The sequence below is a fragment of the Bombina bombina genome, chromosome 2, assembly GCF_027579735.1.
Source record: "Bombina bombina isolate aBomBom1 chromosome 2, aBomBom1.pri, whole genome shotgun sequence".
Classification (NCBI taxonomy): domain Eukaryota; kingdom Metazoa; phylum Chordata; class Amphibia; order Anura; family Bombinatoridae; genus Bombina; species Bombina bombina.
The window spans coordinates 1,404,588,632-1,404,611,737 of record NC_069500.1 but is presented as its reverse complement, the minus strand read 5'-3'; the positions used below and the strand labels follow the sequence as shown (position 1 = coordinate 1,404,611,737).

Sequence of the window (23,106 nt, the reverse complement as noted above, 5' to 3'; positions counted from 1 at the left end):
AGGGGATCGCGTCCGATGCAGCAGTCATAAGACCTAGAATTTCCATGCATAAGGCTACCGAAGGGAATGATTGTGACTGAAGGTTTCGACAAGCTGTAATCAATTTTAGACGTCTCTTGTCTGTTAAAGACAGAGTCATGGACACTGAATCTATCTGGAAACCCAGAAAGGTTACCCTTGTTTGAGGAATCAAAGAACTTTTTGGTAAATTGATCCTCCAACCATGATCTTGAAGAAACAACACAAGTCGATTCGTATGAGACTCTGCTAAATGTAAAGATGGAGCAAGTACCAAGATATCGTCCAAATAAGGAAATACCACAATACCCTGTTCTCTGATTACAGACAGAAGGGCACCGAGAATCTTTGTGAAAATTCTTGGAGCTGTAGCAAGGCCAAACGGTAGAGCCACAAATTGGTAATGCTTGTCTAGAAAAGAGAATCTCAGGAACTGATAATGATCTGGATGAATCGGAATATGCAGATATGCATCCTGTAAATCTATTGTGGACATATAATTCCCTTGCTGAACAAAAGGCAATATAGTCCTTACAGTTACCATCTTGAACGTTGGTATCCTTACATAACGATTCAATAATTTTAGATCCAGAACTGGTCTGAAGGAATTCTCCTTCTTTGGTACAATGAAGAGATTTGAATAAAACCCCATCCCCTGTTCCGGAACTGGAACTGGCATAATTACTCCAGCCAACTCTAGATCTGAAACACAATTCAGAAATGCTTGAGCTTTCACTGGATTTACTGGGACATGGGAAAGAAAAAATCTCTTTGCAGGAGGTCTCATCTTGAAACCAATTCTGTACCCTTCTGAAACAATGTTCTGAATCCAAAGATTGTGAACAGATTTGATCCAAATTTCTTTGAAAAAACGTAACCTGCCCCCTACCAGCTGAACTGGAATGAGGGCCGTACTTTCATGTGAACTTAGAAGCAGGCTTTGCCTTTCTAGCAGGCTTGGATTTATTCCAGACTGGAGATGGTTTCCAAACTGAAACTGCTCCTGAGGACGAAGGATCAGGCTTTTGTTCTTTGTTGAAACGAAAGGAACGAAAACGATTGTTAGCCCTGTTTTTACCTTTAGATTTTTTATCCTGTGGTAAAAAAGTTCCTTTCCCACCAGTAACAGTTGAAATAATAGAATCCAACTGAGAACCAAATAATTTGTTTCCCTGGAAAGAAATGGAAAGTAGAGTTGATTTAGAAGCCATATCAGCATTCCAAGTCTTAAGCCATAAAGCTCTTCTGGCTAAGATAGCCAGAGACATAAATCTAACATAATATCAAAAATGGCATCACAGATGAAATTATTAGCATGCTGGAGAAGAATAATAATATCATGAGAATCACGATTCGTTACTTGTTGCGCTAGAGTTTCCAACCAAAAAGTTGAAGCTGCAGCAACATCAGCCAATGATATAGCAGGTCTAAGAAGATTACCTGAACATAGATAAGCTTTTCTTAGAAAAGATTCAATTTTTCTATCTAAAGGATCCTTAAACGAGGTACCATCTGACGTAGGAATGGTAGTACGTTTAGCAAGGGTAGAAATAGCCCCATCAACTTTAGGGATTTTGTCCCAAAATTCTAACCTGTCAGGCGGAACAGGATATAATTGCTTAAAACGTTTAGAAGGAGTAAATGAATTACCCAATTTATCCCATTCCTTAGCAATTACTGCAGAAATAGCATTAGGAACAGGAAAGACTTCTGGAAAAACCGCAGGAGCTTTAAAAACCTTATCCAAACGTATAGAATTAGTATCAAGAGGACTAGAATCCTCTATTTCTAAAGCAATTAGTACTTCTTTAAGTAAAGAGCGAATAAATTCCATCTTAAATAAATATGAAGATTTATCAGCATCAATCTCTGAGACAGAATCCTCTGAACTAGAAGAGTCCAAAGAATCAGAATGATGGTGTTCATTTAAAAATTCATCTGTAGAGAGAGAAGATTTAAAAGACTTTTTACGTTTACTAGAAGGAGAAATAACAGACAAAGCCTTCTTTATGGATTCAGAAACAAAATCTCTTATGTTATCAGGAACATTCTGCACCTTAGATGTTGAGGGAACTGCAACAGGCAATGGTACATCACTAAAGGAAATATTATCTGCTTTAACAAGTTTGTCATGACAATTAATACAAACAACAGCTGGAGAAATAGCTACCAAAAGTTTACAGCAGATACACTTAGCTTTGGTAGATCCAGCAGGCAGTGGTTTTCCTGTAGTATCTTCTGGCTCAGATGCAACGTGAGACATCTTGCAATATGTAAGAGAAAAAACAACATATAAAGCAAAATAAATCAAATTCCTTATAAGACAGTTTCAGGAATGGGAAAAAAATGCCAAACATCAAGCTTCTAGCAACCAGAAGCAAATGAAAATGAGACTGAAATAATGTGGAGACAAAAGCGACGCCCATATTTTTTGGCGCCAAATAAGACGCCCACATTATTTGGCGCCTAAATGCTTTTGGCGCCAAAAATGACGCCACATCCGGAACGCCGACATTTTTGGCGCAAAATAACGTCAAAAAATGACGCAACTTCCGGCGACACGTATGACGCCGGAAACGGAAATGAATTTTTGCGCCAAAAAAATCCGCGCCAAAAATGACGCAATAAAATGAAGCATTTTCAGCCCCCGCGAGCCTAACAGCCCACAGGGAAAAAAGTCAAATTTTTGAGGTAAGACAAAATATGATAATTTAAAGCATAATCCCAAATATGAAACTGACTGTCTGGAAATAAGGAAAGTTGAACATTCTGAGTCAAGGCAAATAAATGTTTGAATACATATATTTAGAACTTTATAAATAAAGTGCCCAACCATAGCTTAGAGTGTCACAGAAAATAAGACTTACTTACCCCAGGACACTCATCTACATGTTTGTAGAAAGCCAAACCAGTACTGAAACGAGAATCAGTAGAGGAAATGGTAAATATAAGAGTATATCGTCGATCTGAAAAGGGAGGTAAGAGATGAATCTCTACGACCGATAACAGAGAACCTTATGAAATAGACCCCGTAGAAGGAGATCACTGCATTCAATAGGCAATACTCTCCTCACATCCCTCTGACATTCACTGCACGCTGAGAGGAAAACCGGGCTCCAACTTGCTGCGGAGCGCATATCAACGTAGAATCTAGCACAAACTTACTTCACCACCTCCCTTGGAGGCAAAGTTTGTAAAACTGATTTGTGGGTGTGGTGAGGGGTGTATTTATAGGCATTTTAAGGTTTGGGAAACTTTGCCCCTCCTGGTAGGAATGTATATCCCATACGTCACTAGCTCATGGACTCTTGTTAATTACATGAAAGAAATATCTATACATAATTAAAGAAATTAAATCTTACACCTTTCAAACACATAGGCAACACTTCACAACTGTATTCTGTATATGACGAAAAGAGGACAATGTATAATCTTTCAAGAACAATTAAAGTTGTCATGTAAGCTGTGCAAACACTTTAAGTGATCAAGGCAACAAACCAGATAAACTGCAGTAATATGCAAGGGGGGAGGGGAATATATATACATAGATAACCAGGGCAATGAAAATCTGTCAAGTTCTGTCTACGAGTGCACATTTATTTATATACAGCATAAAAAATTTTGAAAAAAATTTAAGGAAAATTCACAATGGACCCTAAAACCTAAAATCTTTCATTTCCTCCAGTTTCCCCATCAGTTTGGGTAAGCCATTTTTAATTTCAGTTTGTAAATTCCTTCCCTTGCGATTCAGATTCCTTAGCCATGTGTGTCTGAGAAAAAAAACAAAAAAAGGACCAGTGAACATATATCAACCAAATAAAATTACAAAACAATATACTATGAAAAAACAAATTAAAATGAACTTTTTCTTGTCAATGAAATCCTTGGAACATGTTTGTACATTATATGTTGCAGAAGTCACACCCATGATAACTTAATGTAGCTAGCACTTTACCTTTCTAAAGATTACTTTGTTTGGCATCAAAGTGTAAAATTTGGTCATTATAAGTTCAAGTGTTTAAAGGATCTAGAGGTATTTTTGGTTGCCATGTTTATTCTGTACGGTCAAGTGTTGCTGTGGAGAACTGCTAATGTAAAAAGGGGCAGTAGGTGGGATTCTTGTAACTACAGGCCTGTGAGTTGCATTCCATAATCTAATTATTATTATTTTTTTTTAACAATAATAGTTCAGTGGTTGCAAGGGTTAAAGGGACACTGAACCCTAATTTTATCTTTCATGATTCAGATAGAGCATGCAATTTTAAGCAACTTTCTAATTTATTCCTATTAAATTTTTTCCAGTCTCTTGGTATCTATTTAAAAAACAAGAATGTAAGTTTAGATGCCGGCCCATTTCTTTCATGTAATTGGCAAGAGTCCATGAGCTAGTGACGTATGGGATATACAATCCTACCAGGAGGGGCAAAGTTTACCAAACCTAAAAATGCCTATAAATACACCCTTTACCACACTCACAATTCAGTTTGACAAACTTTGCCTCCTATGGAGGTGGTGAAGTTTGTGCAAAGATTTCTACGTTGATGTGCCCTTCACCGCATTTTGAAGCCCAATTCCTCTCAGAGTACAGTGAATGTCAGAGGGATGTGAAGGGAGTATCACCTATTGAATGCAATGGTTTTCCTCACGGGGATCTATTTCATAGGTTCTCTGTTATCGGTCATAGAGATTCATCTCCTACCTCCCTTTTCAGATCGACGATATACTCTCATATTCCATTACCTCTACTGATAACCGTTTCAGTACTGGTTTGGCTATCTGCTATATGTGGATGGGTGTCTTCTGGTAAGTATGTTTTCATTACTTAAGACACTCAGCTATGGTTTGGCACTTTATGTATTTATATAAAGTTCTAAATATATGTATTGTACTTATAATTTGCCATGATTCAGGTTTTCAGTATATTTCCTTTTGCAGACTGTCAATTTAATATCTGGGAAATGCATTTTTTAGGAAAATGTATTTCTTACCTGGGTTTAGTCTCTTTTTTTCAAATTGACTGTCTTAAATTCGCGGGCAGAATTAGGCTCGCGAAGGCACAAAATTTCAAAGTTTACTGCGTCATTCTTGGTGCAAGATTTTTGGTGCAAAGTTACGTTTGTTGACGCAAATTTGTAATTTCCGGCGTCTTAGTTGACGCCGAGTCTTTCACAAGGTTGCGTCATCTGACGCAAGTGTCTCATTTCCGGACGTTATTGGTGCCAAAAAATATTTATCCGTTTGTGTGCGTCATACTTGGCGTCAAATATTTTCATTATTTAAGACCCCATTCCTATATGCCTCTTGCCTTTTTCTCTATCAGAAGGCTATGCTACTTGCATTTTTTCCCATTCCTGAAACTGCCATATAAGGAAATTGATCATTTTGCTTTATATGTTGTTTTTTTCTCTTACATTTGCAAGATGTCTCAATCTGATCCTGTCTCAGAAATCACTGTTGGAACCCTGCTGCCTGATAACAGTTCTAGCAAAGCTAAGTGCATTTGTTGTAAATTTGTGGAGGTTATTTCTCCAGCTGTGGTTTGTAATAGTTGTCATGATAAACTTTAACATGCAGAGAATGTATCCATCAGTAGTAGTTCATTACCTGTTGCTGTTCCCTCAACATCTAATGAACAAGATATACCTGTAAATTTAAAATAATTTATTTCTGATTGTATTCAGAAGGCTTTGTCCGCCATCCCTCCTTCTAATAAAAGTAAAAGGTCTTTTAAAACTTCTCATAAAGGTTGATGAAATTTCAAATGACTGACAACATACTGAATTATCCTGCTCTGATGAGGATCTATCTGGTTCAGAAGATCCTACCTCAGATATTGACACTGACAAATCTTATTTATTTAAAATGGAGTACATTTGTTCTTTGTTAAAAGAAGTGTTGATTACACTGGATATGGAGGAAACTAGTGCTCTTGATATTAAAACTAGTATACGTTTAAATTCGTATATAAATACGTTTATAAACCTCCTGTGGTTACTCCAGAGATTTTTCCAGTGCCTGATGCTATTTCCGATATGATTTCTAAGGAATGGAATAGGCCTGGTACTTCTTTTATTCCTTCTTCAAGGTTTAAAAAAATTGTATCTTTTGCCAGCAGTTACTTTAGAGTTTTGGGAAAAGATCCCCAAAGTTGATGGGGCCATCTCTACTCTTGATAAACATACTACTATTCCTACGGAAGATAGTACAGTACTTCTTTTAAAGATCCTTTAAGATATGAAACTTGAATCTTATCTAAGGAAAGCCTATTTATATTCAGGTCATCTTCTCAGGCCTGCATTTTCTTTGGCTGATATTGCAGCTGCTTCAACTTTTTGGTTGGAGACTTTAGCGCAACAATTGGATCCTGAATTGTCTAGCATTGTTAACTTGATTCAACATGCTAATAATTTTATTTATGATGCCATTTTTGATATCATCAAAATTGATGTTAAATCTATGTCTTTAGCTAGAAGAGATTTGTGGTTTAAATCTTGGAATGCTGACATGACTTCCAAGTCCAGATTACTATCTCTTTCTTTCCAAGGTAGTAAGTTATTTGGTTCTCAGTTGGATTCAATAATTTCATCTGTCACTGCAGGGGAAGGGCATTTTTTTGCCTCAGGATAAAAGACCCAAGGGTAAATCTAAAGCTTCTAACCGTTTTTGTGCCTTTTGACAAAATAAGGAACAGAAACCTAATCCTTCCCCCCAAGGAATCCATTTCCAATTGGAAGCCTTCCTCAAATTAGAATGAATCCAAGCCATTTAAGAGATCAAAGCCAGCCCCCAAGTTCGCATGCGGCCCTTATTCCAGCTCAGCTGGTAGGGGGCAGTTTAAGATTTTTCAAAGATGTTTGGACAAATTCAGTTAAAAATCAATTGATTCAGAGTATTGTCTCTCAGGGGTACAGAATAGGATTTAGAGTAAGACCGCCTGTGAGAAGATTTTTTCTCTCACGAATTCCAGCAAACCCAGTAAAGGCTCAGGCTTTCCTGAAGTGTGTTTCAGACCTGGAGTTATGAGGGGTAATCATGCCAGTTCTGTTTCAGGAACAGGGTATGGGGTTTTATTCAAATCTATTCCTTGTCCCAAAGAAAGAAAATTCATTCAGACCAGTTCTGGGTCTGAAAATTTTGAATCGTTATATAAGAGTACCAACTTTCAAAATGGTGACTATAAGGACTATTCTGCCTTTTGTTCAGCAAGGGCACTATATGTCCACAATAGACTTACAGGATGCATATCTTCATATTCGGATTCATCCAGATCAGTTTCTGAGATTCTCTTTTCTAGACAAGCATTACCAATTTGTCGCACTTCCTTTTGGCCTAGCGACAGCTCCAAGAATCTTTTCAAAGGTTCTCGGTGCCCTACTCTCTGTAATCAGAGAACGGGGTATTGTGGCGTTTCCTTATTTTGACGATATCTTGGTACTAGCTCAGTCTTTACATTCTGCAGAATCTCACACGAATCAACTAGTGTTGTTTCTTCAAAGACATGGTTGGAGGATCAATTTACCAAAAAGTTCCTTGATTCCTCAGAAAAGGGTCACCTTTTTAGGTTTCCAGATAGAGACAGAGTCATGAACACTGAATCTAACAGACAAGAGACAATTAAAATCGGTTTCAGCTTGTTGGAACCTTCAGTCTCAATTATTCCCTTCAGTAGCTATGTGCATGGAAGTTTTAGGTCTCATGACTGCAGCATCAGACACAATCCCCTTTGCTAGTTTTCATGAGACCTCTCCAGCTTTGTATGCTGAATCAATGGTGCAGGGATTATACAAGGATATCACAATTAATATCCTTAAATTCCAATGTTCGACTATCTCTGACTTGGTGGTTAGATCACCATTGTATAGTTCTAGGGGCCTCTTTGGTTCGTCCAACCTGGACTGTGATCACATACAGATGCAAGTCTTTCAGGTTGGGGAGCTGTTTGTGGATCTCTGACAGCACACAGGGTTTGGAAATCTCAAGAGGCAAGATCACCAATCAATATTTTGGAACTCCGTGCAATTTTCAGGGCTCTTCAGGCTTGGCCTCTGTTGAAGAGAGAACAGTTCATTTGCTTTCAGACAGAAAATATCACAGCTGTGATAGAACTCAGTCCCCTAGCTATGAAAGAATTATATTGAATACTTTCTTGGGCGGAATCCAGCTTTTGTCTAATCTCTGCGGGACATATCCCAAGGTGTAGACAATTGGGAAGCAGATTATCTCAGCCGTCAGACTTTACATCCGGGGGAGTGGTCCCTCCATCCAGATGTGTTTTCTCAGATTGTTCAGATGTGGGGTCTTCCAGAGATAGATCTGATGGCTTCTCATCTAAACAAGAAATTTCCCAGGTACCTGTCCAGGGATCATCAGGCGAAAGCAGTGAATGCGTTGACACTTCCTTGGTGCTACCAACCTGCTTATATTTTCCTGCCTCTAGTTCTTCCAAGAGTGATCTCCAAAATCATCATGGAACAGTTGTTTGTATTGCTGGTAGCTCCAGCATGGCCTCACAGGTTTTGGTATGCGGATCTTGTTCGGATGGATGTCCAGTTGCCAACCTTGGCCTCTTCCATTAAGGCCGGACCTACTGTCTCAAGATCCGTTTTTCCATCAGGATCGCAAATCATTAATTTGAAGGTATGGAAATTGAACACGTAGTGCTTAGTCATAGAGGTTTCTCTGACTCAGATTTACGAGCCTGTAACATAGTATTAAATCAATGTTTCTAGAAAGATTTATTATCAAGTTTGGAAGACTTATATTTCATGGTGTTCTCATAAATTCGCTTGGCATTCTTTCTTCAGGATGGTTTGGATAAGGGTTTGTATGCAAGTTCCTTGAAGGGACAAATCTCTGCTCTTTCTGTCTTATTTCACAGAAAGATTGCCAAGCTTCCCGATATTCACTGTTTTGTACAGGCTATGGTTCGTATCAAGCCTGTCATTAAATCAATCTCTCATCGGAGTCTTAATTTGTTATCTTTTCTGGTTCTAGGAAAGGTCAGAAGGCTTCTGCCGTTTCCTTGGCTTCGTGGTTAAAGCTTTTGATTCATTCAGCTTATTTGGAGTCGGCTCAAGCCCGCCTCAGAGAATTACAGCTCATGCTACTAGATCAGTCTCCACTTTGTGGGCTTTTAAGAATGAAGCTTCAGTTGATCAGATTTGCAAAGCAGTAACCTGGTCTTCTTTGCATAAATTTACTGAATTCTACCGTTTTGATGTATTCGCTTCTTCAGAAGCAGTTTTGGGTAGAAAGGTTCTTCAGGCAGCTGTTTCAGTTTGATTCTTCTGCTTATGTATTAAGTTTTTTCTTTTCATTTCATGAGAATTAACTTATATTTTGGGTTGTGGATTATTTTTTTCAGTGAAAAATGGCTGTTTTTATTTTTAACCCTCCCTCTCTAGTGACTCTTGAGTAGAGTTCCACATCTTGGGTATTGCTATCCCATACATCTCTAGTTCATGGACTCTTGCCAATTATATGAAAGAAAACATAATTTATGTAAGAACTTACCTGATAAATTCATTTCTTTCATATTGGCAAGAGTCCACGAGGCCCACCCTTTTTGTGGTGGTTATGATTTTTTGTATAAAGCACAATTATTTCCAAATTCCTATGTTGATGCTTTTTACTCCTTTCTTTATCAGCCCACTTCTTGGCTATTCATTAAACTGAATTGTGGGTGTGGTGAGGGGTGTATTTATAGGCATTTTGAGGTTTGGGAAACTTTGCCTCTCCTGGTAGGATTGTATATCCCATACGACACTAGGTCATGGACTCTTGCCAATATGAAAATTGAATTTATCAAGTTCTTACATAAATTGTTTTTTGGTGAACAACCTGGGTTATCCTTGCTAATTGGACAGAACCAATAAAAAAGTGCTGTTTATGGTCCTGAACCAAAGATTGGCTGGCTCCTTAGTTTAGATGCCTTCTTTTTCAAATAAAGATAGCAAGAGAATGAAGAAAAACTAATAGAAGTAAATTAGAAAGTTGCTTAAAGTTGCATGCTCTATTTGAATCATGAAAGAAAAAAAAATTGTGTTTAGTGTCCCTTTAACAGACCTAGAATAAGGCCCAAAACTACTCTTTAGACTTTAAAAACATAATTTATGCTTACCTGATAAATTCCTTTCTTCTGTTGTGTGATCAGTCCACGGGTCATCATTACTTCTGGGATATAACTCCTCCCCAACAGGAAATGCAAGAGGATTCACCCAGCAGAGCTGCATATAGCTCCTCCCCTCTACGTCAGTCCCAGTCATTCGACCAAGAATCAACGAGAAAGGAGTAACCAAGGGTGAAGTGGTGACTGGAGTATAATTTAAAAGATATTTACCTGCCTTAAAACAGGGCGGGCCGTGGACTGATCACACAACAGAAGAAAGGAATTTATCAGGTAAGCATAAATTATGTTTTCTTCTGTTATGTGTGATCAGTCCACGGGTCATCATTACTTCTGGGATACCAATACCAAAGCAAAAGTACACGGATGACGGGAGGGATAGGCAGGCTCATTATATAGAAGGAACCACTGCCTGAAGAACCTTTCTCCCAAAAATAGCCTCCGAAGAAGCAAAAGTGTCAAATTTGTAAAATTTGGAAAAAGTATGAAGCGAAGACCAAGTTGCAGCCTTGCAAATCTGTTCAACAGAGGCCTCATTTTTAAAGGCCCAAGTGGAAGCCACAGCTCTAGTGGAGTGAGCTGTAATTCTTTCAGGAGGCTGCTGACCAGCAGTCTCATAGGCTAAACGTATTATGCTACGAAGCCAAAAAGAGAGAGAGGTAGCAGAAGCTTTTTGACCTCTCCTCTGTCCAGAATAAACGACAAACAGGGAAGAAGTTTGGCGAAAATCTTTAGTTGCCTGCAAGTAGAACTTGAGGGCACGAACTACATCCAGATTGTGTAGAAGACGTTCCTTCTTTGAAGAAGGATTTGGACACAAGGATGGAACAACAATCTCTTGATTGATATTCCTGTTAGTGACCACCTTAGGTAAGAACCCAGGTTTAGTACGCAGAACTACCTTGTCTGAGTGAAAAATCAGATAAGGAGAATCACAATGTAAGGCTGATAACTCAGAGACTCTTCGAGCCGAGGAAATAGCCATTAAAAACAGAACTTTCCAAGATAACAATTTTATATCAATGGAATGAAGGGGTTCAAATGGAACACCCTGTAAAACGTTAAGAACTAAGTTTAAACTCCATGGCGGAGCAACAGCTTTAAACACAGGCTTGATCCTAGCTAAAGCCTGACAAAAAGCCTGGACGTCTGGATTTTCTGACAGACGCCTGTGTAACAAGATGGACAGAGCTGAAATCTGTCCCTTTAATGAACTAGCTGATAAACCCTTTTCTAACCCTTCTTGTAGAAAGGACAATATCCTAGAGATCCTAACCTTACTCCATGAGTAATGTTTGGATTCGCACCAGTATAGGTATTTACGCCATATTTTATGGTAAATCTTCCTGGTAACAGGCTTCCTAGCCTGTATCAGGGTATCAATAACCGACTCAGAAAAACCACGTTTTGATAAAATCAAACGTTCAATTTCCAAGCAGTCAGCTTCAGAGAAGTTAGATTTTGATGTTTGAATGGACCCTGTATCAGAAGGTCCTGTCTTAGAGGTAGAGACCAAGGCGGACAGGATGACATGTCCACTAGATCTGCATACCAAGTCCTGCGTGGCCATGCAGGCGCTATTAGAATCACTGATGCTCTCTCCTGCTTGATTTTGGCAATCAATCGAGGAAGCAGCGGAAAGGGTGGAAACACATAAGCCATCCCGAAGTTCCAAGGTGCTGTCAAAGCATCTATCAGAACCGCTCCCGGATCCCTGGATCTGGACCCGTAGCGAGGAAGTTTGGCGTTCTGGCGAGACGCCATGAGATCTATCTCTGGTTTGCCCCAACGTCGAAGTATTTGGGCAAAGACCTCCGGATGAAGTTCCCACTCCCCCGGATGAAAAGTCTGGCGACTCAAGAAATCCGCCTCCCAGTTCTCCACTCCCGGGATGTGGATTGCTGACAGGTGGCAAGAGTGAGACTCTGCCCAGCGAATTATCTTTGATACTTCCACCATTGCTAGGGAGCTTCTTGTCCCTCCCTGATGGTTGATGTAAGCTACAGTCGTGATGTTGTCCGACTGAAACCTGATGAACCCCCGAGTTGTTAATTGGGGCCAAGCTAGAAGGGCATTGAGAACTGCTCTCAATTCCAGAATGTTTATTGGAAGGAGACTCTCCTCCTGATTCCATAGTCCCTGAGCCTTCAGAGAATTCCAGACAGCGCCCCAACCTAGTAGGCTGGCGTCTGTTGTTACAATTGTCCAGTCTGGCCTGCTGAATGGCATCCCCCTGGACAGGTGTGGCCGATGAAGCCACCATAGAAGAGAATTTCTGGTCTCTTGATTCAGATTCAGAGTAGGGGACAAATCTGAGTAATCCCCATTCCACTGACTTAGCATGCATAATTGCAGAGGTCTGAGGTGTAGGCGTGCAAAAGGTACTATGTCCATTGCCGCTACCATTAAGCCGATCACCTCCATGCATTGAGCTACTGACGGGTGTTGAATGGAATGAAGGACACGGCATGCATTTTGAAGCTTTGTTAACCTGTCCTCTGTCAGGTAAATCTTCATTTCTACAGAATCTATAAGAGTCCCCAAGAATGGAACTCTTGTGAGAGGAAAAAGAGAACTCTTCTTTTCGTTCACTTTCCATCCATGCGACCTTAGAAATGCCAGAACTAACTCTGTATGAGACTTGGCAGTTTGAAAGCTTGAAGCTTGTATTAGAATGTCGTCTAGGTATGGAGCTACCGAAATCCCTCGCGGTCTTAGTACCGCCAGAAGGGCACCCAGAACCTTTGTGAAGATTCTTGGAGCCGTAGCCAATCCGAATGGAAGAGCTACAAACTGGTAGTGCCTGTCTAAGAAGGCAAACCTTAGATACCGGTGATGATCTTTGTGGATCGGTATGTGAAGGTAAGCATCCTTTAAATCCACTGTGGTCATGTACTGACCTTCTTGGATCATGGGTAAGATTGTCCGAATAGTTTCCATTTTGAACGATGGAACTCTTAGGAATTTGTTTAGAATCTTTAAATCTAAGATTGGCCTGAAAGTTCCCTCTTTTTTGGGAACCACAAACAGGTTTGAGTAGAACCCTTGTCCTTGTTCCGACAGCGGAACCGGATGGATCACTCCCATTATTAACAGATCTTGTACGCAGCGTAGAAACGCTTCTTTCTTTATCTGGTTTGTTGACAACCTTGACAGATGAAATCTCCCTCTTGGGGGAGATAATTTGAAGTCTAGAAGGTATCCCTGAGATATGATCTCTAGTGCCCAGGGATCCTGAACATCTCTTGCCCAGGTCTGGGCGAAGAGAGAGAGTCTGCCCCCCACTAGATCCGGTCCCGGATCGGGGGCTCTCGGTTCATGCTGTCTTTGGGGCAGCAGCAGGTTTCCTGGCCTGCTTGCTCTTGTTCCAGGACTGGTTAGGCTTCCAGCCTTGCCTGTAACGAGCAACAGCTCCTTCCTGTTTTGGTGCAGTGGAGGTTGATGCTGCTCCTGTTTTGAAGTTCCGAAAGGGACGAAAATTAGACTGTCTAGCCTTAGCTTTGGCTTTGTCTTGAGGTAGGGCGTGGCCCTTACCTCCTGTAATGTCAGCGATAATCTCTTTCAAACCGGGCCCAAATAAAGACTGCCCCTTGAAAGGTATATTAAGTAATTTGGACTTAGAAGTAACATCAGCTGACCAGGATTTTAGCCACAGCGCCCTACGTGCCTGTATGGCGAATCCTGAGTTCTTAGCCGTAAGTTTGGTTAAATGTACTACGGCCTCCGAAATGAAGGAATTAGCTAGTTTAAGGACTCTAAGCCTGTCCGTAATGTCGTCTAGCGTAGATGAACTAAGGTTCTCTTCAAGCGACTCAATCCAAAATGCTGCCGCAGCCGTAATCGGCGCGATACATGCAAGGGGTTGTAATATAAAACCTTGTTGAACAAACATTTTCTTAAGGTAACCCTCTAATTTTTTATCCATTGGATCTGAGAAAGCACAGCTATCCTCCACCGGGATAGTGGTACGCTTGGCTAAAGTAGAAACTGCTCCCTCCACCTTGGGGACCGTTTGCCATAAGTCCCGAGTGGTGGCGTCTATTGGAAACATCTTTCTAAATATTGGAGGGGGTGAGAACGGCACACCGGGTCTATCCCACTCCTTAGTAACAATTTCAGTTAGTCTCTTAGGTATAGGAAAAACGTCAGTACTCGCCGGTACCGCAAAGTATTTATCCAACCTACACAGTTTCTCTGGTATTGCAACGGTGTTACAATCGTTGAGAGCTGCTAAGACCTCCCCTAGTAATACACGGAGGTTCTCCAATTTAAATTTAAAATTTGAAATATCTGAGTCCAATCTGTTTGGATCAGAACCGTCACCCACAGAATGAAGCTCTCCGTCCTCATGCTCTGCGAGCTGTGACGCAGTATCAGACATGGCCCTAGCATTGTCAGCGCACTCTGTTCTCACCCCAGAGTGATCACGCTTGCCTCTTAGTTCTGGTAATTTAGACAAAACTTCAGTCATAACAGTAGCCATATCTTGTAATGTTATCTGTAATGGCCTCCCAGATGTACTAGGCGCCAAAATATCACGCACCTCCCGGGCGGGAGATGCAGGTACTGCCGCGTGAGGCGAGTTAGTCGGCATAACTCTCCCCTCGCTGTTTGGTGAAATTTGTTCACATTGTACAGATTGACTTTTATTTAAAGTAGCATCAATACAGTTAGTACATAAATTTCTATTGGGCTCCACCTTGGCATTGGAACAAATGACACAGATATCTTCCTCTGAGTCAGACATGTTTAACACACTAGCAAAAAACTTACAACTTGGTTATAATCTTTTTTAGCAAAAAACGTACTGTGCCTCAAAGAGGTACTAACGATTAAATGACAGTTGAAATAATGAACTGAAAAACAGTTATAGCATCAAACTTTAAAATAACAAAACTTTTAGCAAAGGTTTGTTCCCATTAGTAAAATAACAATAATTAAATTTGACATAAAAAATACAAAGCAACGTTTTTATTCACAGTCACTATAAGAATTCTCACAGCTCTGCTGAGAGAATTTACCTCCCTTCAAAGAAGTTTGAAGACCCCTGAGATCTATCAGAGATGAACCGGATCATGCAGGAAAAATAAAAGTAACTGACTGGTATTTTTTGATGCGTAGCAAAGAGCGCCAAAAACGGCCCCTCCCTCTCCCACACAGCAGTGAAGAGAAACGAAACTGTCACAATTAAAGCAAAAAAACTGCCAAGTGGAAAATAATGCCCAAATATTTATTCACACAGTACCTCAGCAATGTAAACGATTCTACATTCCAGCAAAAACGTTTAACATGATAAATAGTTATTAAAAAGGATTAGTGACCTTTAACAGAGTAGTTCCGGTGAAATACCATCCCCAGAATACTGAAGTGTATACATACATGTCATTTTAACGGTATGGCAGGATTTTCTCATCAATTCCATTCAGAAAATAAAAACTGCTACATACCTCAATGCAGATTCATCTGCCCGCTGTCCCCTGATCTGAAGCCTTTACCTCCCTCAGATGGCCGAGAACAGCAATATGATCTTAACTACTCCGGTTAAAATCATAGTAAAAAACTCTGACAGATTCTTCCTCAAACTCTGCCAGAGAAGTAATAACACGCTCCGGTGCTATTTTAAAATAACAAACTTTTGATTGAAGTCATAAAAACTAAGTATAATCACCATAGTCCTCTCACACATCCTATCTAGTCGTTGGGTGCAAGAGAATGACTGGGACTGACGTAGAGGGGAGGAGCTATATGCAGCTCTGCTGGGTGAATCCTCTTGCATTTCCTGTTGGGGAGGAGTTATATCCCAGAAGTAATGATGACCCGTGGACTGATCACACATAACAGAAGAAAAGAGTTTTAAAAAGGAAAGATTTGTCTTACATAAAGAAACAATTTACAGGATCAGAGAGCATATTTTTTATGCAGGAAGACTATCAAACATACACTATTTGAGACATTTATGTACAGATGTGAAAAGCTAATGCATCAGATAAGGTTTTGTGGTAGCTTAGAAAAAACAGAAATATGAAAGTTTAAACATTATAAAGTATATAAATATAACTATGTAGGTTGTGCAAAGCTGGGGAATATTAAGGCGTTATCTTTTTAAACAATCATTCTTGAGTAGATGGTCTCTTAAGTACAATCCCAAAGATTTATTTTACCCGCTGGAGTGTACCAAATGTTTACAAATGGCTCCATTACCTTTGGAAATAGGCCTTTTGCCTATTGAAACTAACACCCATGCAAAAATGTTCAATACTGCAGTACTGGCTAAAGAAAAATGAAGTAATTATCCAACTGTGACAAAGGGTTAACCAACTAAGCAACAATCCGTTAGTGATGTAGAGGATTAACCAACCCTGTCCACTTTAATCAGATTGACAAAGCCAAGCCTCTTCAGGCAAGTTGGTGACTTAGTTCAGTGGGTGCAAGGGTTAACAAAACACTCTAGTCTGTATCAGACCTAGAAAAAGGCCCAAAAACTACACTAAACTATATCTGCTGCCACCATTTAGGTTTATTAAATGGGAAATCCTAAGGGAAACCCAGAATAGATTAAAAACACTACGCTGCTATAATAGTCTCTTCTGTAACAGGGTTAAAAAATAAGACAGAAAGCAAAACGAAGGTCAGTCTAGTCTAAATGAAACTCATGATTGAGATAACAAATTCATTTTAAACAACTTTCCAATTTACTTTTATCATCAAATTTGCTTTGTAATCTTGGTATTCTTTGTTGAAAGCTAAATTTATGTAGGCTCATGCTAATTTCTAAGCCTTTGAAGGCCACCTCTTAGCACATTTTGAGTTTTTCACAGCTAGACAGGTCTATTTCACTTGTGTCATATAGATCAGTGCTCGACAAATCTGTTTAAAAATTAGGAGCCAGACAGTGGTATTTGTATATAGATGTATGGAGAATAACCAAAAAAGTTAGGAGCCAGAGGTAAAATTCTAGGAGCAAGGGGGCCACTGGCTCCTAACTTTTTGGTTTGTCAAGCCCTGATATAGATAACATTGTGCTCACTCATGTGGAGTTATTTATAAGTCAACACAGATTGGCTAAATGCAAGTCTGTCAAAAGAACCGAGATAAGGGGGCAGTCTGCAGAGGTTTAGATACAAGGTAATCACAGAGGTAAAAAACAAAATTATGCTTAGCTGATAATTTAATTTCCATCTGTATGGGAAGAGTCCACAGCTGCATTCCTTACTTGTGGGAAATACTGAACCTGGCCACCAGAAGGAGGCAGACACCCCAGCCAAAGGCTTAAATACCTCTCCTACTTCCTCATAACCCCAGTCATTCTGCCGAGGGAACAAGGAACAGAAGGAGAAATATCAGGGTGAAAAAAGTGCCAGAAGAAATTTTTTTAAATTTAGGGCCAAATTTACCGGATAATGAAATTATCAGGTAAGCATAATTTATGTTTTCCATCTTAATATAGGAAGTGTCCACAGCTGCATTCCTTACTTGTGGGAAACATATACCCAAGCTCTAGAGTACATGCTAACGGGAGGGGAAAAAAAAAAAAAAAAAAAAAGTCGGACCCTAATCTGAGGGCACCACAGCCTCAAAACCCTTTCTCCCAAAGGCTGCTTCGGCAGAAGCATAAACATCAAACTTGCAAAATTTTGGAAAAGTATGTATAGAGAACCAGATAGCCGCCTTACAAATCTGATCCATAGAGGCCTCATTTTTGAAGGCCCAAGAGGAAACCGATGCTCTCGTAGAATGAGCGGTAATCCTCAGAGGAGGCTTATGTCCCGCTGTTTCTATGCTAAACGGATGACACTCCTCAGACAAAAAGATAAGGGAGTCGAAGAGGCCTTTTGACCCCTACGCTTCCCGGAAAAGAGAACAAACTGAGAAAGAGGTTTGTCTAAATTCCTTTGTGGCCCGAAAATAAAACTTCAAACCACATCCCAGAAATACGTTGTAAATGTTCCTTCGACGAAGGATCATGACATAAGAAAGGAACCACAATCTCTTGATTGATGTTGCAAATTGACACAACCTTAAGAAGAAAACCTAACTTGGTGCGTAGAACAGCCTTATCGGCATGAAAAACAAGATAAGGGACGCATTGCAAGGCATAAATCGCAGATACTCTGCAAATAGTCAGTAGAAAAGGAACCTACAAAACAACAATTTAATGTCTACTACATGCATAGGCTCCAACGGAGCCCGTTGCAAAACCTTAAGGACAAGATTTAAACTCCAAGGAGGAGCCTTAGATCTAAACACAGGTCTGATCCCAGCAGAGCCTTAACAAATGGCTGCACATCTGGAAGCTCTGCAAACCTCTTGTGCAGTAATAGACCGGGCCGAAAGCTGTCCCTTCAGGGGACTTGCAGAAAAGACCCCTTCTCCAGTTAATCCTGGGGAACAGAATAAGCAGGTCCTCCACACCTTATGATAGCTACGACAAGCAACCAGCTTACGAGCTTGAATGAGAGTAAAAATAACTCTCTCAGAAAACCCTCTCTTGGTTAGGACTAAGCATTCAATCTCCATGCAGTCAGCCTCAGAGAATCTAGACATCGATGAACAAAGAGACCTTGGTCAGCAGATCCCTGTGACAAGGTAAGTTTCACGGAGGAGATGACATCCCTAATAGATCCGCGCACCATATCCTTCGCGGCCAAGATGGAGCAGTCAGTATCACTAACGCCTGCTTGACTTGAGCCACTACACTAGGAAGAAGTGGTAACGGTCAGAAAGGATAAATTAGATTGAACCTCCAAGGCACTGCTAATGCATCTGTTAGCTCCGTCTGAGGATCCCTGTACCTTGACCCCTATCTGGGTAGCTTGGTATTGAGACGTTATTATACTTTATTTATGAAGCGCCAACATATTCTGCAGCGCTGTCCATGGATACAATTCATTTAAATAAAATACAAGACTTGTAAAAGACAGGACAACATTTACAAACACATACAGGAGGGATTGAGGGCCCTATTACCGTGGAAACTTACAATCTAAGATCTTCCTCTTGCAAATCTCTGAAAACACTCGGGATGGAGAGACCATTCTCCCGGATGAAAGGATTGTCTGCTGAGGAATCTGCTTCCCAGTTGTCCACACCCTGAGCGGATATCCCCCACACCAGAATCCGAGATACTAGGGAGCTTCTCGTTCCCCCTGATGGCTGATGTAAGCCACCGAGGATATATTGTTTGATTGGAATCTGATTAACTGGGACGAACCCAGTAGAGGCCAAGCCTTCATAGAATTGTATATTGCCCGAAGAGCCAAAACGAGATCAGTAGGGAGCTTTACCTCCTGAGACCAGATGCCCTATGCCTTCCTGGCACCCCAAACGGCTCCGCATCCTGACAGACTTGCAATCGTAGACACAATCACCCAGGATGGTCTTGAGACGAACGTCCCTCAGGACAAGTGATCCAGACAAAACCACCAAGAGAGCGATTCTCCCGATTGGTTGTCAAGAGAAATCTGTTGAGACAGATCCAAATGATCGCTGTTCCACTAGTTCAGCATGCGCAGTTGCAACAGTCTGAGGCGAAACCTGGCAAAGGAAATTACGTCCAAGCTGGACACCATGAGACCAATCACCTCCAAACACGAGCCACAGATGGCCTTAAGGAGATCTGGAGGGCAAGACATGGTCCACTCTTCAAATTTTTTTAGCTAGACCAAAAGGAAGGGCAATAAACTGGAAGTGCTGGTCTAGGAATGCAAACCTTAGGAACTGGAAATGGTCCTTGAAGATTGGTACGAGTAGGGAGCACCCTTCAGATCTATCGTGTTCATGAACTACCCCTCCCAAACGAGGGGAAGAATGGACCTTATTGTCTCCATCTTAAAAGAGGTGACATTTAAAAAACCAGCTTAAAGGGACAGTATACTGTAAAATTGTTTTCCCTTAATGTGTTTACAATTGCTTTTTTTTACCAACTGCAGAGTATAAAATGTATGAAAATTCGCTTTTTAAGGTTTATTTGTGTATATTAAAGCTCTGAATTTGTGTTTTGAAGCCACAACCTAATAAAATGGGTTGAGCTTGTGGGTATAATCAGATCTCATTACTTTATCACATTGTGTAAATATACCTGCTTCTTTATCCTATATCTGTCCATAAACCAATCACCAATACTTGGAAAGAACAATGGAAAATTAACATTTTATTACCTTATCTCTGCTATATCCCACTGGCAGTGTAATTTCTTCTGCTGGCTGTGTTTACAAAGCTTATTTATAGATTGGACCTGCGGCCACAAACTTTCAACATAGGTGGGGATACCACATGCTAAATCAACTATTTCAAATGCCAATATAAGGGTAAAGGAGCTACTTGTAAACAATTTAATTCACTCCAGCAGGTAAAGTGAATTATTGGGAACAAATTAAAGGGGAGAAATTTTTTGAGTAAACTGTCCCTTTAAGCACTTCGGGTCCAGAATCGGACGGAATTTCCCTCCTTCTTAGGGACCACAAAAAGGTTTGAATAGTATCCCAAACCTCTCACTGCGATAGGCACAGGGACAATAAATCCTAGAGGACAGATCCCGTAAACAACCCAGAAAGGCTTCCCTCCTTTCTGGTCAGGAAGACAGGAGAAATTTGCCCTTTGGTGGCTGAGACTTTAAACCTATCTTGTAACCCTGAGCTATGACCTCCAGGACCCATGGATCCTGCACGTCCCTGAACCAAGCAACTGAAAAGAGCGAAATACTGCCCCCTACACAATCCAGAAGAGGACTGGGAACCGTCCATTCATGCCGACGTAGACTCGGCGGGCTTCTTGCTCTGCTTCCAAGAGCTCTTGGTTTGCTCTGGCTTAGCGGAGGACTGCTGACATGGGCTTTATCAGAACGAAAATAGTCCCTTCGATTAGTTAAAATACTCTTGCGGTAGGAGGGCACCCTTGCCCCCTGTGACCGTGGAGATAATGGAGTCCAGGCCTGGACCATACAAAATCATTCCTTTAAAAGGGAGGGAAGAATTCTAGACTTAGAAGTCATATCTGCAGACCCTGACTTCAGCCAGAGCCCGCCGGGCCTGAACAGAAAAAGCTGAAGCCATAACATTCAAGCGAATAAACTGCCTAATAGCAGCACAAATAAAATAATTAACAACCCTCAAGGCCGTAAATCTTTCTAAATAAATGTTGAGGGGATCCTCCACCCCGATCAAATCCTATAAGGAGTCACACCAGAAGGTAGTTTCTCCAGTAACTGCGGCAACAGCCGCCTGTTGAAACATCCTTCTTAACAGAGTTTCCATCTTTTATCCATGGGCTCTTTAAAAAGAACTATCCTCAAGCGAGATAGTAGTACGTTTAGCATGGGTGAAGATAACGCCATCCCATTTAGGGACGGAACCTCACAACTCCATCAAGAGTCCAGGACCGGGGACAATTAGTTAAAGGGAGAAGAGGGGGAAAAGGAATCCAATCCTGTCCCATTCATTCTTAATAATGTTTGCCATATAACAGGAGTAGGGAAGGATAAGGTACCACCCTGTCCTCAAACTCTATCCAATTTAGGAATTAAAGGTTCATCAGGCAATTTGGCCTCTGGAACCTCTGAATTCGCCAAAAACTTCCTTTAGAAGAAAGCGCAAATTCCTAAACTAGTCTGGTTCCTCCACAGCCAGTGGTTTGGAGGAAGCCAACTCCGACCCAGAATGTTCATACTCTGAAGTCTCAGAAAGAACTTCATCCTCGGATAACTCTGTTAAATCCAATAAATTATCTGAAGTACTCAGGGAAGGAGTGCAATATGTAACCTTTTGCTTGCGTTTAGCAGGGCGAGGTAAAGCATTAAAGGCCGCAGACACCGCCACCTGAACTGCGCAGTAACTTCTGGTGAAAAAAGGCCCTCTCCAGATGGAGGATCAGCAATGCTATGGGAAAACTGCATGTGTAGAGATATAAGAATGTAGGGTACGCAACTTACTGAAAGACAACTCCTCAGAGGTGGACAGCTTCGTGGTATCAAACCATATGGAACATAATTGAGAGGGCGGAACTAAGGCCTCCTCCCCAAATAAACAGGAATTGCTTATTAGGAACAGAGGGAGTGCCCTCCAAAGTAACAAAATCCTCCATCGCTAGTGCAATAACCGGAGGATTAGAAAAATAGAACATCTCATTTTATTAAAAAAAATGGCCCCCTTATACCCCAATGGCTGGGGCACTCACCACCTCCTATGACCCAGACAGTACAGAGATTTATTAATCCTCTCTGATAGACACCCGGTCAGGAAAAAAGGGAATCACATGGTGCACAATGTAGGACCATCCATGCTATGAGAAAGAGTGCCAAGCTTGTTAGATGCATGGCTCTCAAAGTGAAAGTGAAACCTTTTTATTCCATAACAGCCTATGAGCCCACCATAAAAGCAGCATAAAATCTAACACATAAAATTATTCTCCCCTGTTTAATAATCCCAAGGAGATATTAACCCTTGATTCTATACAGATAAAAGGAGTCACACTGTCTTGCTTTATCATACATCTGGCCCTTCAAGTGTGACAGATAGTAGCATTGCTTCTGACATGGATTTGAGTGAAGAAAGCAGGCAGCGAAACTCGTCAACGCTGATTGCTATGGAGCTGTTAATATGAGTCGGGATGGTTTTGCAGAAAGACTCTCCCTGCATCTCCGGACTAACTTTCATCTATGCTCTCACTGAGAGGCTGACAGGACTACATAAAACTTGAGTCCCATCTCGAAGAGTACTACCCTCCATAAGAGACTACTCCAAAATCTAACACTTCTCTGCCAACCTCCTGTGAAGGAAGGCAAAGAATGACTGGGGTTATGAGGAAGTCGGGGAGTTATTTAAGCCTTTGGCTGGGGTGTCTGACTCTACCTGATGGCCAGGTTCAGTATTTCCCACAAGTAAGGAATGCAGCTATGGACTCTTCCCATATTAAGATGGAAAAGTATATTAATATAACTGTTGGTTATGCAGAACTGGGGAATGGGT

At 40.8% G+C, this 23,106-nt stretch overlaps 1 protein-coding gene across 4 annotated transcripts in view; it reads right to left on the bottom strand.

Annotated features, from left to right (window-relative positions):
* Positions 1-3,594: 3,594 nt before the first annotated feature.
* ZNF638 (zinc finger protein 638) overlaps positions 3,595-23,106 on the bottom strand; it is a 560,949-nt gene continuing 541,437 nt past the window's right edge. For all 4 annotated transcript variants that reach the window (XM_053704339.1, XM_053704338.1, XM_053704337.1 and 1 more), the window contains one exon: positions 3,595-3,788. In XM_053704339.1, coding sequence (XP_053560314.1) covers positions 3,775-3,788 — 14 coding nt within the window. In that variant the 3' untranslated portion in view covers positions 3,595-3,774. The remainder of the gene's footprint in view (positions 3,789-23,106) is intronic.